This window comes from Leuresthes tenuis, unplaced genomic scaffold, assembly GCF_036924035.1.
Source record: "Leuresthes tenuis unplaced genomic scaffold, fLeuTen1.0.hap1 SCAF_18, whole genome shotgun sequence".
In the NCBI taxonomy this organism is placed as follows: domain Eukaryota; kingdom Metazoa; phylum Chordata; class Actinopteri; order Atheriniformes; family Atherinopsidae; genus Leuresthes; species Leuresthes tenuis.
Genome location: NW_027325372.1, coordinates 15,554,758 through 15,566,869, shown reverse-complemented (window position 1 = coordinate 15,566,869; position 12,112 = coordinate 15,554,758). Strand labels below are relative to the sequence as shown.

Sequence of the window (12,112 nt, the reverse complement as noted above, 5' to 3'; positions counted from 1 at the left end):
ATTTGCCTTTTGCTGGACTTGTATTTGTGTGCGTTGATTCGAAGGTTGTGTACAGCATGTTTCAGTTCTTTGCCGTAGTGCTGCTTCTCTCTTCTTTGATCTCTCTCTGTGCTTCGGTTTTTCTTTCTCGTCCGACCGCTGCTCTTCGCTTCTTCTCTTTCTCTTTGCGCCATTGCCGTGTTTTCGGAGAGAAGTCAAATCACAAAAGAAGACGGAAGCAAAAAAAAAAGCAAAAAAAAAAGAAGTTACAATTGTTTAAGGTCGAAAAAGGTCGATACCAAAACGAATTTAGATGTTTTTGGTATTCTTTTTTTTGTGTGTGACAACCAACGTTTTTTCTTTTTTTTTTTTTTTTTTTTTCTTTGATATTTTGTAGTGACATCTCATTTGTAAATCTTTTTCTAAAGATGTCTGTTTGTCTCCATGACATTTGATAATGGGTTTTTGCCAGGTTAGCCTCAAAGGCTCCAGTTTATTGATATTTTTAAAACTGGTTTGTACACGTGTTATGTCGATTAAAAAAAAAAAAACAACTTCAAGGAGAAAATATGCTTTGCCTGCATAACACTTGACAATAAAGTGAGTCTTAAATTTGCATGGACGTTCTGGTATTTGTATAATAAGGCGGAGAGAGGAAGCACATCCAGGTACGTGTCCTGCCTTGTTATTGCTGATTATTCTCTAGGTTCTGTTGCGAAATCGGTGATGGAGTCACTCTGCTGCTGAAGGAATCCAAATTGACTGCATAGATCAAAATCTGTGATAACTGGATCACAAGACAGTTTGTTACCGCTTTAATTAAATGGAACTCAGCCGGGATCCAACAGGTCACACTGCCAAGTTCACATAAAGCATCACGTTGTCGCCTGTTCTCGCACATGCATTTCCTTTGAAGCGCCTCATAAAGACAGCCGACGCACCGACACTACATTTCCTGAGAGAAAGTAAGGGAAATAAGCCTCAGAACACAAGCATTCAACAGTGGGCTGACTTTCCGAGGCATTTAATTCACGACATGACGCAACCTGCCGTGACCGGATACCGGCAGCTCATGCAATCGCCCAAAGCGAGTTGGAAAATACTGACAAAAATCCAATATCCAACATCAATGAAATGGGTCTGGTGTACTCAACAGGATGCAAGTCTACATGGATCTTTGTCAAAGATCAAGAAAAGTACCGGAAGGAAAAAAACAAGTTCTATAAATTAAAGGAGATATGTCATGGTACATATTTTCAATTTAAACCTCTGACATGCGTTTGTCAAAAATAGCAGAGTCACAGTACAGCAGCTCCTCGTTTCATCCATCAGTTTACACACAAGGTCGTTAAATCACGCCCTCAGCTCCACTCAGAGTCTGTCTCCTCAGATGTGTAATGACAGTATGAGAGAGAGCATAAGGTACATAGCCTGACAGTTGAGACCACGCACCACACTGACTTAAAAAAACAAACAAAAAAAAAAACGTACATCTTCTTCCTCCACAGCTGGATCATGGACAGCTGGTAGGATACCAATCCAGCTGTTGCTCAGCACCACAGAAAGAAGCGGCTGCCGACTGGCTGAAAACGTTGCAACTCCTCCGTCACATATAGGCTCCATAAACTCTGTACTTCACTGTCCCCCCATGCCCAACATGGGCAATGTTTCACCGAAGCGTTTTTAACAGCAGTTATATATTGCTGTACTGATGGCGCATTCAATGACAAATGGGAAATCGGAACTTCTAACATCCAACCGGTTAAAAATAAATAAATAAATAAAAACAAAGTACTGGTGGAGTGTTAGCTGTTAAGCGAACTATATAACTAATATATATAGGAATTATGTTAACGGCAAAGTAAAGAGAATACAATTTCCATTTCCACGGTACGGCGAATACAGCATCATCTGATGGCACATTTTCCAGATATATGGGGTCCAAAACAGGTTTTTTTTTTTCTTAGTGGCTTCAGATATTTGATCTCAAGTACAGAAAGTGATGTTGCACCCGGTGAATGAGAAGAAAACAAAATTTTGGAGGAAAAATATAAGCTCACAAAATCGTTAAAAAAGAAGAACAGCGTTCTTTGGACCCATGGGGGACCCATGACCCCGATGGCGAGGAGGAGGAGTTCCATGAACTCGGGCTTGAGTAGACCGATTAACCTGCCAAACAACTCAAAATACTTAATACGATGAATCTGTTTGACTTGGTGTGAATCGGTCCAACTCTGATCGCATCCAAAGTACTCAAACACTGATCATGAAGATCAACAAATCATCAAGCACCAAAAACCTATGGCCTGAAACCCATTATCAATTTAAGAAAAAAAAAAAGGACTTTATTTTCATTATGGCATTCTTTATTCAAACATACAGTGGATCGACAAGAACGGTGCAAAAATGTCTACTTTTAGAAAATTAGCTTCGATAAAAGGCTTTGTTTGCATCCAAAAAAAACAGAAATTAAGACGTAAAATTTCTCCTCGTGAACGTCAAGCTCGGAAATATTCCACATGAAACGTACACCTGGAAGCCAAGCGCTGGCTTTAAACAACGAAAACGTTTGTGCATCTTATGCAGCCTGAAATCCGGATATATAAAACATACAAAACAACATAACAGCACGTGCCTTACACCAAGGCTTTTGAGTTGGATAGCTTTTTCTTACGTTTTAGTTTAATAAAAAGGGTGTTCTAACCTAAAAGATGTGCATTCAAATGATTTGTACAGTACTGTGCAGCAGCACCAGAACACGTCCGGTTACGAGCTGATCGCTTCTCTGGACTTCACAGCAGCTCCTTCTGAATGCTGCAACAGAGAGAAAGAACAAGACGTGAGGTGTAGCCGCTGTCGACGGACCACTCGTGACTTTATGTCGACTCACTTCAGCAGCAACTATACACAGCAATATCTTCAGGGTGATTCCAAACCCAAAGTATTTTAACACATTTTAACGACAGCAGAAAAGTGGCACCATTTAGCTAAAGATATCGTTTCAATAACTCATTTTTCACGCCTGTAACTACGACAACACAATGGGATGGGCGTGGACGAGCTACTCGAGGGGTCTTATGCGGCAAAAAATAATATCTAAGGCGACCTACAACCGGTGCGTTTTAAAAAGACGGCTCAGATGCCGATTGTACACTGACCTACCGCAAAGATTTACAGATCGGAAACAGTTACAAATTCCATCCCTGCAAGATGAAAGTGTATAATCAGAGGTCAAGGCGCCTACCTCTCCAGATACTTGTGGACATTGTCGTGGCCATTGTAGCGGGCCAAACCCACCAGGATGCCGGTGGCACAGCGGCCTTCCTTCTTACGACACAGACTGCAGTTGCACATTCCTCGGCAGATGGGACACGACCATGTCTTGAGAAAAAGAAAAAAAAAGAAGAAAAAAAAGCCCCAAACAAGATTTAAATGGCTGAAGTCTCAGTAAGAAAGCAACATGTTATTTCTTCTCACAGTCCTTTTCCAAACTGATGTATCACTCAGAGCCCGAAGAATAAAAGTAAATCTAAACTTTTAGCTCTCTGGTGCCCTTTTCCACACTTTACCACAACCAACGACGTGCATTAACACTGACCGGGTCGAGCAGCACAGAGCGCACATCCTCTCCGTAACGGTTCTTCAGGCACGGGCCACAGAACTGACCTTTGACCCCAACACAGACACCACTGCGACACACAGTCTTGGTGTCCAGAGTCTTCTGTCTGCACTGGTGACATGAGCTGCCCTGTAAGAAAAGAAAAAAAAAACAAAACACACAGAGAGTGAAATAAAAGCCCAGACACGGGAGATCTGTCAGTGTCACAAAACGAACAACCATTACATGGGGGGGGGGAAAGGCCTGATCCGACTCACAGTCTCTTTGTCCCAGATTTTGTCTTTGCTGCGGTATGCAATGTTGTCCAGGTCCTCTTTGGTGATCTCATCAACAGATTTAACCACATACTGACTCTTCCTAGAAGTGTGGCTCCTCCTCTTTCTCCGTTTCTCGCCGGCGTCTTCCGCATCCACCTGCCCAGTTAAATCCACTCAGGTTACAGCCAAAGACCTTACTGGCAACACAGTAAATACCGTACAAAAGCAGAATTCTACTTTTTTTTTTCCTTTTTGTGCGAGTAACATTCGCTGGGAAACGTGAGTGAATCTAAACCCGATTGGACAATTAAGTCTACGCATTTTTTCCACTTAATTTAGATCAAATTTAAATATTTGTCGGGGAAAAAAAAGCATCCATGTGAAAAATAACTGACAAATTTAGGGAAATACAATAAAAGCGTCACCCCACTACAACATAATTCTGTATATTTCAAAGTTAAAATCTCAATACACTCCCATATAATTCAAACACCTTTCACCCATGGACTCTCCATCCGTTAGAGCAGTGTTTCTCAATTCCGGTCCTCATGACCCACTGCCCTGCACGTTTTCGATGTTTCCCTCCTCCACCACACCTGATTCAAATGATCAGCTCGTCATCAAGCTCTGCAGTGGCCTGATAAGGAGCCATTCATTTGAATCAGGTGTGGTGGAGGAGGGAAACATCGAAAACGTGCAGGGCAGTGGGTCATGAGGACCGGAATTGAGAAACACTGCGTTAGAGAGAGACGCTGCACATCATACCTCCAACAGTCTCCTGACGTCTACAGTCCTGGGGCTTCTGCGGTTAATCGGCTCACTCTTTTCCTCCACGGCAAAGTTCTCAGGAGGACGGGCCTTACGGGACGGGTTCCTCCTCTCGGACCCAACGTCTGAGTAGAACTTGCGCTTCTGTGGCGTCGCCTTCTGTGGGGCCTTCTTCTTCTTCTCCTGCAGAGACGAGTTGAGACTTCTAATGAGTTATGTGCCGGCTCGGCGCACGCACAAAATGTGCAAAGGCACAGGAGAGACGCTCATTCAAAGGAAAGGTTGATTGCCAACAGAAGTAATATGCCCGGGAGGGAGTAAATGTATTCATTCAATATGTCTGGCACTTTGACTCATTTATGTTGAATGTAGGTCACCTGATACTACTGAGAGACATGTAGCCTTGCAGCCTTCTCCACTGGGGGGCAGTGTGGGTTCTTTGCAAACATTACCAGATGAGGGTGCATCCAGGGGGGGGGGGGGGGGGGGGGGGGGGACCATGATGGGAATTACAGGATTGTAAATAAACTTCTCCTGTAAATTTCTTTCGACTAATTAAACCACTGAGTCATGAAAACACTTTTGTACAAACTTGGATATTCATTTGTGGAAAATACAAGTCAACGATATCTATGAATGATCTTATTTGTATTCCTTTTATCTATTTTTTCTTACTCTGGTTGATTTTCTGCTCTCTGTATTAGACACTATCAGCAGCAACGTTAGTTTGAGGGAGTTTCGATATGTGAAAAAAAAAAAAAAAAAAAATGGAACAGAAGTCCTACGGAACAAGCCACTCACACAAAACTTTGTCAGGAATAGGAATTCTTTATCGTCACAAAATAAACGAGTATTCAATAAGACTCAGTGTTTAGCATTCCATGATGATGAGTTTAATGATAGAAATAGCACGGTCCATGCTAATAACATCATCTGTTGTAGGAACTGTCCCAAACTAAGCAAACTGTCACATTTCTGAGTAACTGCATGGCTTCGAACACATCATTGAGAATGTCTGCGTAACAAATGGAAAATAGCAAAGTAAACAAATGCATGCAGGCGAATCCTTAAGATTAATATTTTTTGTTCTTTGTAGTTATAAAAAAATAAGTCTTCTGGCATGGGATCAAAGTTTTGCATTTGGAGACACAACGTGAGACCTCAGTCCGCTCATTTACTGGACTGAATCTAGTCTTATTCCACTTTTGGCAATCGGCTGCGCTCCCCTTGGAATTTTGAACAATTACCATCCATCTTTTTAGCCAGTTGGTAAAGTTTCCTGCCTCGTCATCTCTGTTACGGAGCTTAGCTCTGCTAAACAAACCAGGATGGTTTCTCCTGCCAAGTTCATCATGGACCTCTGGGAGGACGCTGCACAGAAGCCCATCCATTAGTCAGGAATCAGCCCGCGTTTGTTAGGTTTAGGGCAAGAACGACAATCACTAGCAGAAACCCTTATACTGAAGCGCATCAGGTGTATAGGTGGTCCTTCCATTCAGCACACGTGCCTTTACACGGTTCCACACTACATAAAAATTTGAGAAAGTTTGGTTTTCATCCCTTGAATCATCCATTCATCACTGTAATTTCTGCAGAAGTACTCCCCTACAAATCACCTCAGCCACACCACAACCATTCACCATTTTCCAAATGATGCCATTCAGGTTACTGTGAAAGCTCCTGTATTTTTTTCCTATTGTAAAACACGAGTAATCACAGAAAAACAAAACATTGAAATGCCCATTTCCCCCCCAGTATTTTTTAAAATGTTTTGATATTAATCAATGATTTAAATCAGTCGATAATTTCCCTCTGACTGTATGTTAATTTCTTCCCCTACATGCTCGTTAGAAGCGCACATACTCACCTGTGGGGTGGTGGGCAGAGTAAGGTCAGCCATGATGTTCAAATCAGAAAACAGCTTGGCCAGCTTAAAAAACAACAACCACAGAAAAGACCAGAGTCAAGGACACCCGACAAGGAAGGGGCTGGTTTAAGAATACAAATCGCACACACGTTTGTGAAAGTATTACCATGGCTTTGTTTTCCTGGATGTTCTTGTCTCGTTTTCTTAGGCTCTGAGACAGAACCTCCTCGTCGTCTGTCTCACCCTCCTTTTCATCCACATCCTCCTCCTCCTCCTCCTCCTGCTGCTGCTGCTTCATTGCCTGCTTTTCTCTGGCTCTCCGTGTCAGAGGATTTCCTTTGACGGACTTTTTGGCATTGGCTTCCTCTTGTGGTTCTTGTTTGGCAGAAGACAGTCTTTTAATTGGAAACCTGAAATGTAATTGAATAGTCGATCAAATATAATAAAAACCTTATTTCTGCCGCACGAGTTATCAAGACGGACACATTAGGGGAATGGACCGTGGAAAAAATTTTTTTTTTTTTATTTTTAAACAAAATTTAATTCACTTTTTTAATTCACATATGATCATTCCCACCTAAGGGCAACTAAAAGACTCTTCCTCTTTGGCGGGGGGGCCTCGTCGTCATCAGAGTAGAAGCCTGTGTCTAGGTCGCTGTCTTCCTCTGAATCCACCACCTGGATATAAAGCAGAGGGAGGAAGCATGCAGGCTTGTGCTTCAGCTGCGCTGTTACAAGCATTTTCATCAATAATTACAGTATCAACCATGTCATACCTCGGTCTCAAGTCGTTCGTTTACACATCCTCTTTCCCCTTCTTCCTCGCTAAAACCCTCAAACTCCTCCTCACTGTCCGACTGGCTGAACAGATGAGCCAGTTCAGCAGTTATAAACTTGGATTTGAAACACGGAGCCTGTTGATAGATGCATAAAGCGTCAGACAAAAAGTTGTTCTTGTTTTTTTTGGCAGGAATGAATGACTTTCAAAATGTAGTCAAATGTGATTATCACAAACCAGAACAAGAGGTAAAAAACTTCAATAAATAAATACTGAAATCATTGTCAATAAACTTCTCGAAAGGTGGTAATAGGATGTGTTCTGTCATGAGACTCCGAGGGTGCTGCAGATATGACAGTGACGGATCAAGGGCCACAAGTCGAGGGACATTCACTGGTCAGATTCTCAATTAAGCGACAGACATCAGAGGGAGCCCCAGTCCATCATCACCAAGGAAAAGATGTGAAAACATTTTTGTGCAGCTGTGCCACTGGGCAGCTGCCAGGAACAACACAACTGAAGCTGGCTGTCACCACGGGAAACTTATCTTCTCAAAGTTTGCACTGATAGAGACCAAACTAAAACTGAGGACAGCCTTATCACACCAGGCGTCCTGTGCCAAAGCATGGTGGGACAGTTGAGACCAATGACAAGGTGAAGTAGAAAGGGAAATGACACTCATCTATTTTTTTCTTCACTTCCCCATTCTTGGGGTCAAATACACCCCAAAGCTGTGATCTTGTGAGTAAAAAAAAATAAAAATAAATAATTTAGTCCAAGTTTAAAGCGGCACTTCATAATTCATAATTCAAGTGCTGACATTAAGGCAGTGTTTCCATAAAACGATGTGGTAGAAGCTTTTATCATGGGCCATCTGTTCATACAGAGTCCTTACTGGGAGTTTGGATGGGGTTTGCTGTTTGAAAAAAAATAAAAATAAAATAAAAAGAGAAATTATACATAACATCATCACAGAACATAACTCGACAATAACTCAGCGATGTCATTGCCCGTTAAAGAGGAAGAATAAACAAAAACCTTTTTTTTTCTCATAAATTCGTCACATTCATAAACCGGAACTTAAGATGTTTTTGTTTACAAGCCTTTCCAGGGTGAGTCCTCCGTCAATCTGACAGCTACATTTGAGACGTGATTTCTGATGTTGTCAAGTTATGAGTGATGCGTGAGTTTCTGACCTCTGACCTTTTAATAAAACTGTCTCGTCCCTAAAACATGTTCCTTCTCTTTCAGCACAACTCCCAACTCCTCAGGCATTAATCCATAATGCAGATGAACACCGATAGCGTGTAATGTGGCTGGTTACATCAGGGTAAAACAAAGACTGAAGACCCGTTTTACGAACAATATTCAGAACATAATGTTAATACACGATAACCGTGCCACTGGGAGGCTACTTACTTAACTAATCAACCAACCTAACATGACTTCGCTCGGGGAAAGCCGTGTATATTTACAAGATACTGGTGGACGAAGCAAATGTGTTCATTCAAACTCTGTGTTAAAGGCGACAATAATGTTCAACAGGGAAAACAAAAAGCCCATTTTACACGCATTGCTCGGATACTTACCTTTGATGTGAGGGTCATTTTTCCTCGCTTAACTTTTACGTTTTCCAACAAAACAGCCTTCTACCCCGTCACATAAAATCAGTAGAGTTGGATTTAAACGTCAACCGCTAAAGAAATACGGCGGACGTAACGGTGGGGGGTGTCGTTCAAAGGCTTATAAGTAAATATGTCATTAAGACCTGTAATTGTGATTTTGACATTCATCTAACTAACTTTAAATGAACAATACCCCACTGAGTAGCAGCCTAGCCATTCCTCGCTATCTCTATCAATAGTATATCTTTTCAAATCTCCCCTACAACAATAATGGTACAGTCCACCTTTTCGCGCGAAAACAGTACGTGGGCGTGGTCAGACCCTTGACCCAAAAACAAGTTCCTGCCCATAAAATTTATAATGCTCCTGCCAGTTAATGCACATGAAAGTCAGTGTATGAGTATGAACAGAGTGATGAAACCTTCAGCCATAGTGAAAACTAAATTGTATACTGTTTCTAAAATACATGATCTAATTATTATTTTGAGTGAAGTATTCCTATTGTTTACTGAAATGTTACTAATTTTCTCAATGTTAGGCTGACTCTTTCCACTCAATGCACCCTTATGTTTTGTCATTTAGGACGATCTGTATTATAAGTTTGTTAAAGTGTGTGTGACACAGGACTACAAATAGCCGTTGTTTTGTCCTGAAAATTAAAATCTCCACCAAGATTGTACTGCATGAAAATTAACCAGTGAGTAGACAAGTAGGTTAGACAGTGGTCGAATCTAGAGGTGATCGCTGATTATTAGATGCATGATATCTTTACCTGGCCTCGGTACAACAATGCTGTGTTGGACAGCTCTTATTCTTTCAGTTAATGGCTTTTCTTAAAAAATAGGACTACTATATTTACAATGTATATATAAAATATTTTAATGAAGTTTCCTTGTACTTATGTGCCCTACTTGCCTGTGCCTGTGATTTTCAGTTGTCTTTACTGATTAGTAACTAACAAGAATTTTACTCCCTGTAAAAAACTATATTGAAATCTGATCTCCAGTTTTGTTTTGACTCAACAAAAGTGTTCAATGGTGAGCTTTAGAAGTGCTGATAATGCAGGCTAAAATGAAACTTTTAGCCTCTAACTCTCCACATAAGACAAATCATTTTTCAAAATATTAAACTTGCACAATTCACAAATTTTATTATTTTAAGGACTATCAATTAGGAATTTAGTAGACCTCCTTTAAAAGACACAGATTAATAACACATGTGCTGTGTTCTCACCTAAGCAGATGAGAACAGCTGTTCACACTCTACAATATTGCTGATTCTCCCTTCACTAGCACTACAAACTTTCAAATTTGAAGTCTGAAGCTTCTCTTAGAAGTGAAAGTGCCCTCCACTCTTTTATTGTCTTCCCTAAAATGACATTTGTTTGTAACTGTTCAAAAATGGGTTTGTTTTGGAACAAGTCAGGGATATACTTTTCTTTTTTTGAGCTTGACATAAACAAGTTAAATTTGCCGTTAACTGATCACTGAGGTTGTCCTCTGTGCGAGTCCACCAATTCAAAATGAATGAAATGAAAACTAAAGTTGGCTAATTCATTGTTGCACAAACAGTAAATTGGATATTTGATTCTTTATTGCAAAAGATTCATACATGTCATCGTAGAATTAAATGAACAGTGACCAGAATATGTAATCTTCTCAGTTGTTAAGTACAGCCGGGGCGGGTTGCACAAACACCAGGATAGTAGTCAGAGCAACGGCTATCGTTCCACTTTCGGTCGTGACCATAGTTGGTATGCACGCAGTTTTCAACTCCTCCCCAGTTGCTTGGCTCTCCCACACTCCAAATGAAGGTGTCCACTTTAGATCCATCAGACCACATATATTTGCCATCATAATGGACGTCACTGAGTCCGATCCAGGTGTACCCCTCATTGTGATCAAAGTTCTTGATCAGTGACTTGACAAAGTCATATTCTTCCAGACTGTGTATGGACACCAGGTTGGCTCCCGCTGACACGCATTGGAACTCTGCCTCAGCCCAAGTCATGTCTGTGCTGATGTACTTGTAGCAGCGTCCGTTGAAATTGTACCAGAACATGGGACAGTTGCCACGCTGTAGCTTCCCTTCCAGCACATCTGAAGGTGTGACAGCACCCAGAGCCAGACCAAACAAGAAGAGGAGCAACATCTTGTATTTGTCAGAGTCACAAACAGAGATGATGTGCACTGTTCGGCAGGATCGAGGGTGCTGTCTTTTATATCCTTCACAGGGTATCCTTCGCCTTGTTGGCATGATATGATTGGTCAACTGTGTTTGGATACAGCTTACACTTATATGCCACGACTGAAGATGATCATCAATAACACACCAACATTATCAGACCACCTGAAAATGAAAATAAATAAATTGTTTCATTTGCTTTTTTCCCCCTTTATAATAGTAAGACTTACAATTATACATTTAAATTAGTGCAACGTCTTCAATCTGTTCACTACTGCACTGTGAGCACTTGAAAGGGCTGCATGTTCACACTGACCTGCAGTTATGCTGTTCTCAAGTGGCCAAAAAACATAAAGAAAACTATTCTATGGTTTCTGAAGTGCGCACTTCTTTATAGTCGTGGCTCTACACGCCATAAACTGTATGTTACAACAAATATGGTAGGAGTAGGTTGTTTGAATAAGGGCCGAGTAGGGGCGCACAGTCAGATATGATCTCAATATGGTTTTCTAATAATAACAATAAAGATAAAATTAATGATAATAACGATGATGATGGAAAGTCAGAGGATTTGGCTACAACAGCACGGTTTAATTGAATAATTAAGAACAGGTAAGAACTGTTACTGGGCAACAGTGTGGGTAATCTGACTCCAGTGTTTGCTATGTGAAATCCTGTAGATTAAAAGGCCAACTTTCTGCAGTGGCTTGTACCTATACTGCAGCTCCTGATTCAGAGTGACAGGTCCCAAACGATACATTTGTACATACAAGAACATTAAGGGCGAATTGATTGGTCAGATTAGACAAGACCTGCTTTAAAAGACACAGATTAATTTAAACCAACCATCGGATTAGTTATTATACTTTACACTAGAGGGAGCTCCAGTTCGTCAGTGGAGGCTTTATGCAAGTAAATGTGTGCGAACAGTGCATTTTGTTCAGCTGTGTCACTTGGCAGCTTGATACAGTCAGCTGAATTGAGGCCGTCTGTCACTGACGTGATGGTATCTGCTTGAGTTTGCACCGGCACAGA

The 12,112-nt window shown here is 41.1% G+C and overlaps 2 protein-coding genes across 2 annotated transcripts; both read right to left on the bottom strand.

Moving 5' to 3' along the window:
* Nucleotides 1-2,654: 2,654 nt before the first annotated feature.
* cdca7b (cell division cycle associated 7b) lies at nt 2,655-9,062 on the bottom strand. Its single transcript, XM_072370874.1, has 10 exons — nt 8,858-9,062; nt 7,267-7,404; nt 7,068-7,168; nt 6,657-6,900; nt 6,491-6,553; nt 4,621-4,803; nt 3,856-4,011; nt 3,578-3,727; nt 3,224-3,360; nt 2,655-2,793 (listed from the first exon to the last, which is right to left on the bottom strand). The coding sequence occupies exons 1-10, from the start codon at nt 8,873-8,875 to the stop codon at nt 2,772-2,774; spliced, it is 1,212 nt and encodes a 403-aa protein (XP_072226975.1). The 5' UTR covers nt 8,876-9,062; the 3' UTR covers nt 2,655-2,771.
* Nucleotides 9,063-10,468: 1,406 nt separating this feature from the next.
* Nucleotides 10,469-11,164, bottom strand: LOC140274969 (lactose-binding lectin l-2-like). Its single transcript, XM_072370348.1, has one exon. It carries the CDS (start codon nt 11,147-11,149, stop codon nt 10,559-10,561), a length of 591 nt encoding a protein of 196 aa, XP_072226449.1. The 5' UTR covers nt 11,150-11,164; the 3' UTR covers nt 10,469-10,558.
* Between the last annotated feature and the right edge of the window lie 948 nt (nt 11,165-12,112).

What these genes read in the sequence shown, in the direction of transcription:
- cdca7b (XM_072370874.1), bottom strand. An exon ending in AGTCTTTTAGTTGCCCTTAG is followed by an intron (nt 6,901 to 7,067) that starts GTGGGAATGATC and finishes ATTACATTTCAG; the next exon opens with GTTTCCAATTAAAAGACTGT. An exon ending in AAATCTGGGACAAAGAGACT is followed by an intron (nt 3,728 to 3,855) that starts GTGAGTCGGATC and finishes CTTTTCTTACAG; the next exon opens with GGCAGCTCATGTCACCAGTG.
- LOC140274969 (XM_072370348.1), bottom strand. Translation starts at nt 11,149, where the DNA reads ATGCCAACAAGGCGAAGGATACCCTGTGAAGGATATAAAAGACAGCAC.